Here is a 6,384-nt window from a genome sequence, read left to right as displayed (position 1 = left end):
TTGATTCCAATGTAAGCACATTGTTTGATATGCATGCTTCTTCAAATGTAACCAGCATGTATGTTTAGATTAGTTGCCTACGAACTTAAATGATTAAGTTATTATGTCTAATAAAAACAATCTTTATCTTTACAAGCTTCATAGGAAAATATGAAATCCAAATCATATAATACTTAAAACTATGGTTGCTCTCATTCAAATAATGAACATAAATTTATATAGAATGGCACCAATATTCCCACAATAATTTTTCTTTTATATCGACAAAACTTGCCCCAAGTATGAAAAGTAAATGAGCATTTTTTGTTGGTCATGATTGTCTTAATATTCTCCTACAAGTTCTACTCAAAGAATATATAGGATCATCATGCTATTAGCAGATCTTTGGCCTTAATTCATGAGCAACACCTTAATACTTCTTTTTCATAATAATGAAAGAATTTGACCTTAAATTATCTTATTCAATTATTGTCTAGCACACCATAGTACCTCATCAGCATCAATCTACATTATTAATATCTCGATTATTTGTGTATTACACCCACTTTCATGAGAGCAACATAGGCAATGAATCTATAGCCCACAAGCATCAAAGCCAAAGCAACAACACAAAGCATTTGTCCATCAAGCCCAATAAATCTCACAGTAGAAAAATCCCTCACTAAACAAGTACCCGTCGGAGCACAAGGGTAAACATCGTCAACCTTGTATTGAGAACCCAACAAAAGCTTGAAAGAGTAATGGGTGAGAGAGATGTATTTAACCCAAGCTATGAAATTTGGCACATTCTGAACATAGTATCCTCCAGCTAGAAGAAATGAGAGCATGGTGACTGATCCTAGAGTTGTGGCTGACTTGGGACTCATTACCAAAGCCCCGAGAGCAAGCCCCAAGCTCTGCGCTGCTAGGACACTAAAGAGAAGAACGGAAAGGGTGTGTAGGAAGTGCACGATAGTCGGTTTAAGCCCTGCCATCCAGTAGGTTATGGTGACAAACAAGGTGGGCAAGGCAAGCTCCATTGGGAGGTCGCCCACAGTTCGGGCCAAGAAGTAGGATGAAAGACGATACATGCCAGATGACCTTTCCTTTGTAAGCATTCTCCTTTCTTGTGGAAAGGTGAAGATGGCCTGGAAAAGAGGGAAGAATCCCCAAAATCCATTGTAGAAGAAGAGGATACCAACCTGCATTCATAATATGTTCATATGGGAGGGTACTAATTAATTGGGAAAGCAAACATTTGTTTGCATTAAAAATTAAGTGCACAATTAAGTAGATGGATATATAATTTGGAAAATGCTTGATGTCTAGATTTACCGGTTAGATTATCCTAAAAGTTTGGCACCTAATTAAAAATTGTTTCGTGGCTTGGAAAACAATAACTTTCCTGAATATGTTGTATCCTGGGACTATAATGAGCACACATAGGATTGGGATGGATCCCACACACGAGAAATAAGGGGCGCACCCCGACCTTGTGTGTGTGCAAGATACAACATTCAGGAATCTTATTAAAGTTGCGCAAGATATTGTCTATGTCGACTCATGGGCCATAGAAAGCACCTCGCATAGGTTAGGTGAACCCAAACCTAATGACCCAAAATTTACCTCAACTCCTAATCAATGTGAAATTTTTTTAGGATAATAAATATTTTGTAATTACCTTATCATGGATGTGAGTAGGGTTTGTTTGCCACCACAAGAGACCTGCAAGGAATGCGATCGCAGTAACTTGACATATCTTAAGGACAGAAAAGGATTCATGCCTTCTTTCTTTCAGACCCCTCCTTAGCAACACATTGAATTGCTGCCACCAAGTTATGCTCCATCTTGCAAGCTTCTTGTCTTCTGAAATCACTCCCAATTGGTTTCTTATTTCTTGCGAATCTGCTTTCACTTTTTCTTTAAGATTGCTCTCGTAAGAAGCTACCAAAGCTTGTTTTACAACTGTTGTGTTCTCTTTTGAATCACCAGAAAAAATGCCTACATCCATTTCATAATTACTTTCCCAAGTTAATAAGTAAACATGAAGTAAAGCAATATTTGATACACTTCAATGTGAATTGAGTAAACTGGCACGGTTCTAAATCTCATGTCTTTTTGCCTTGCCGTATTGGTGCATGGCAGAGTAGTCAGATGCCCGTTTTCATAAAATTATATAAACTCTGCAAGAGAGATTAAATTCAGAAAACCCATTTAATTAAATTTTGATGCACATGACATACCGTTCGCAAGATCTAACAGGAAATCTGAAGGGTTCATGGCAAGGGATGGTGCAAACCCGATGCTGGAGAAGTAGTCCATGACACAACTCCCCTTCCCAAAATACAAACTACTGCCTTCTGACAATAGCAACACCTTATGAAACATATAAAATAGCCTACTTGAGGGCTGGTGTATGGTCATCACCACCGTCCGTCCACCTCTAGCCAACTCCCACAATGTGAACACAATTCGCTGAGCCGTGGTCGAGTCTAGACCCGAAGTCGGCTCGTCCAGAAACAGCAAACTAGGGTTTATCAGCATTTCCTGCCCTATGCTAACCCTTTTTCTTTCTCCCCCGGAAATGCCCCGGACCAACTGCCCCCCAATGATGCTGTCCCTACACTGAGTCAGACCGAGTTGGCTCATCACCGCTTCGGCATGACCGACCTTCTCCACCTCGGCGAGGCTTTTGGGTAGGCGGAGAAGGGCGGTGAAGACTAGGGTTTCCGCGACTGTGAGGTGAGGATAGAGCGCATCGTCTTGAGCAACAAATCCGGTGGTCCGTTTGATGGTGGTGGAGAACGGTCTGCCGTTGTAGGTTATTTTTCCCGTAAGACGGCCACCGAGACGGCCGCCCAGAGCTGTCAGGAGAGTTGTTTTGCCACTGCCAGAAGGACCCAGCATGGCTAACAACTCTCCAGGGAGTACTGCACCGGTGATGTCTTTTAATATCAATCTCTCTTCACATTTTGTTTTTTGGCCTAACCAGCAGCTTGTCCCATTGGTTTTGAACTTGTATGAAACATCTTCAAACTACATGTATAAAAAACAAAAGAAATTTAAAAAAAGATGTAAACATTTTTTATATAAAATGCCATCAATCGTAAGCCGAGATGCTGTAAAATTATGGTCTTCGTGATTATAAGCCAGCCCACTCCAGTTTTAGTCTCGATGGAAATATTTTTCCGAATAATTTGTACATGATAGAAATTTAGAATAATATCTATGTACATACATCATACATGCTAAATATTTTTGTAAATAACAAGCTTGTGCCGTAAATATAACTCGTAAGATGTAAATATTTTTTTCATTTCATCCAACATTAAATAGGATGATTATAGGCATCCCTATGCATGGTGAAATTGAAAATAGTCATTTATTATCCACAAATCTATGTATGTTCATGAATTAATAAAAAAATTTTGCATTCCCACGGCTGGGCTTTATGCATGAATACGTTCATGCAACTTACTTTATAAACTATCAAATCTTTATATTATAATTGCTTGTTCTTGAGTTTAAGCATTTATGCAATTTCAAACAAAAAGTAATTTTAGTATACAAGTGGAGAAAGAATTTTAAAAGATGTCAACCATTAAAAAAAGAAATACTTAAAAAGCATACCTGTAAGGTCACGGGTCGATTTATTTTCTTAAAAATGTGAATAGAATTTTGGTGTGCGGACTCTGTCTCAATTGCTTCCATGTTTCCCATCTCAGCTCCCATGGATCCTTCCTTCAAGCAGTAATTCATCTCATCACTCATGAAAGAGAGAGAGAGAGTAGAGTTAATAAGCACGTAGTTTCGGTGATTGGCTTCTTAAGAAGAAAACTAGGAAGGGAAGAGTTGCCTTTTTCTTCTCTCTCTCTCTCTCTCCTCATGCTAGAGAGATGAGAGAATAATACGGATGGTTTTTAGCTCTCTCCCTTTCTTTCTTTCTTTCATTTTGGTTGTCACAAACATTAGGGGCTCCTCGATTTGTGGCAATCTAGCTGTCCATCCGTTTTCTTGCTTTGCAAAACTTGTGTGTGGGAGAGGTAGTTTCCACTTACCAGTGCCTTGCATGGGTCGCAAGCTACTTTTATTTTTTGGCTCAGCTAGCTATTTGGAGGGAAACTATACAGGGGATCTCCCCCTCCATATATCATTGTGCTTATTTCACAAATTTTGCACTTATTCAATTTCGTCACTAAAAGTGGGTATTAGTGACGGTCTTAGCAACTCTCACTACTACAACACTATTAGTGACGAATTTGAAACCGTCACTAATAGTTTTGTCACTAAAAATTGAAAAATATCACGAGAAAACATTTTTCGCATAGAAATTATCTCAGGAAAATATAGCGACGATTTGTGCAGTATTAGTGACAAATTAAATCTATTACTAAAAGATACTTATTAGTAACGATTAAATAACCATTACTACTATTATTTTAAAAATAAAATTATTTTACAATATTAGTGACTAATTTGAAGATTCGTCACTATTATCCCCTTATTAGTGACGAATTTGGGAATCGTCACTAATACTTCTTTTATTTAAAAAAATAAAAAACATTTATTTTAGAATATTAATGACGAATCATCAAATTCGTCATTATTAGCCCCTTGTTAGTGACGGATTTGGGAACTGCCACTAATACTTATTTTATTTTAGAAAAAATAAAAAAACTATTTCACAATATTAATAACGAATCATCAAATTCGTCACTATTATCCTCTTATTAGTGATGGATTTGGAATCATCACTAATACTTCTTTTATTTAAAAAAAAAATTATTTCACAATATTAGTGACGAATCTTCAAATTCATCACTATTAGCTCATTATTAATGACAATTAAATAACCGTCACTAATATTTCTTTTATTTTAAAAAAAATTATTTCATAATATTAATTTGTCACTAATACTTCTTTTATTTTAAAAAAAAATTAAAAAATTATTTCACAATATTAGTGACAAATTAAAGGTTCGTCACTATTAGTCATTTATTAGTGATAGATTTGAAAATTCGTCACTAATACTTCTTTTATTTAAAAAAAAAATTAATTTCACAATATTAGTGACAAATCATCAAATTCTTCACTATTAGCTCCTTATTTTATACTAGTATTTTCTCTTTGGATGTAATATATGTGTGTGTTCGTGTATAGTGTATACATAGGCATGATACTTGTATATAGTATGTGTATAGGCACAAATACTTAAATACGAAATAAAAAAATTTTCATTCACATGCGCGTGCTGAAAATTTGGTATCGCAAATTCATAATTTGAATGAATGACACTTCAAGAAGGAGGAGATTCCAATAGCAGTTTAGGCTTTTGGAAGCTATATTTGTACACACACAGGCCATTAATACCTGCCGGAGATCAAATGTCATGAGGTCAAATAATCAAATGAGCTTTTGGCAAGGCTCTAAAGTTTGAACCTGGACCAAATGACCAAAGGTACTGGCTATGCTTAGAAAACACCCTCATTCCCCCCAACCCTGATCCCTAAAATGCATCATCTTACCAAACATAGTGTTTTTTTTTTTTTCTTGATTCCTTGCCTTAAATAGCATGAAGTTTTTTTTTTTTTTTTATTAATATCTCTTGACTCCTTCCCTTACTTTTCAATTGTTTAGAGAAAGCATACTCATGAAATATGATTTTTTTTTTTTTTTCTTTTGTCAAAATTTGCATGCATTTTACTATTTTTCTGGTTGAGAATCGGACTGCATTAACAAATGAGCACAATTTTATTTCCTCAGTTTTAGTAAAGCAAATTGGGATATATTACCAAAATGCAGGAGAAAAAAAAAAACAATTGTGTACTTCCTTCCACTGAACAAACTTCAACAAATCAGAAAATAGTACTCACAAATTATCACAAAGTTCAAATTTTGGCAGGAAAGACAGAGGAAACAAACCTCTTCATGGCCATAATAGCCAGATACATGATTAATTCTTGTCAAATCCCACTTCTGAACAGTTCCTTTAAATCCTGGACCAACTCCTGCAGTGAACACTGTGCACTCATCTGGGCAAACAGCTAGAGATCATACAGTTCCATGATGTGCACGGACAGAATAAATAACAGATGCTCTGATCTTCCATGGCAGTTCATCTTTTAGACCACCCAAACGTCCAAGAAAATCAGGCCCTTCCCAGCTAGCAGCTGGACTGGGGAACCAAAACCAGGGTTCATGTTTCCCAAAACTTGAGGTTGCAACATGCCTTTCAACTGGATTCTGGTAGTCAGAAAATTTCTTCTGAGACATCAAGTTTTTGGCACTTCTATTTCCTTGTGATTGGGGTATTGACCAACCAACCCCATTGAGCAACAATTTAGCAGGACTATAATCAGATGTTGAGCCCTTGCTGAAAACAGGCCTCTTTCCATTTATACTTTC

General features: G+C 36.4%; 1 protein-coding gene across 1 annotated transcript; it reads right to left on the bottom strand.

Moving 5' to 3' along the window:
• Positions 1-524: 524 nt before the first annotated feature.
• On the bottom strand, positions 525-3,738 carry LOC131153768 (ABC transporter G family member 9-like). The gene is made up of 4 exons (XM_058106226.1): positions 3,610-3,738; positions 2,216-3,015; positions 1,661-2,009; positions 525-1,181 (listed from the first exon to the last, which is right to left on the bottom strand). Exons 1-4 carry the CDS (start codon positions 3,736-3,738, stop codon positions 525-527), a joined length of 1,935 nt encoding a protein of 644 aa, XP_057962209.1.
• Positions 3,739-6,384: the final 2,646 nt, after the last annotated feature.

Source organism: Malania oleifera, chromosome 4 (assembly GCF_029873635.1).
Source record: "Malania oleifera isolate guangnan ecotype guangnan chromosome 4, ASM2987363v1, whole genome shotgun sequence".
In the NCBI taxonomy this organism is placed as follows: domain Eukaryota; kingdom Viridiplantae; phylum Streptophyta; class Magnoliopsida; order Santalales; family Ximeniaceae; genus Malania; species Malania oleifera.
The sequence above is the reverse complement of the archived record's forward strand: the minus strand, read 5'-3'. Positions and strand labels throughout refer to the sequence as shown.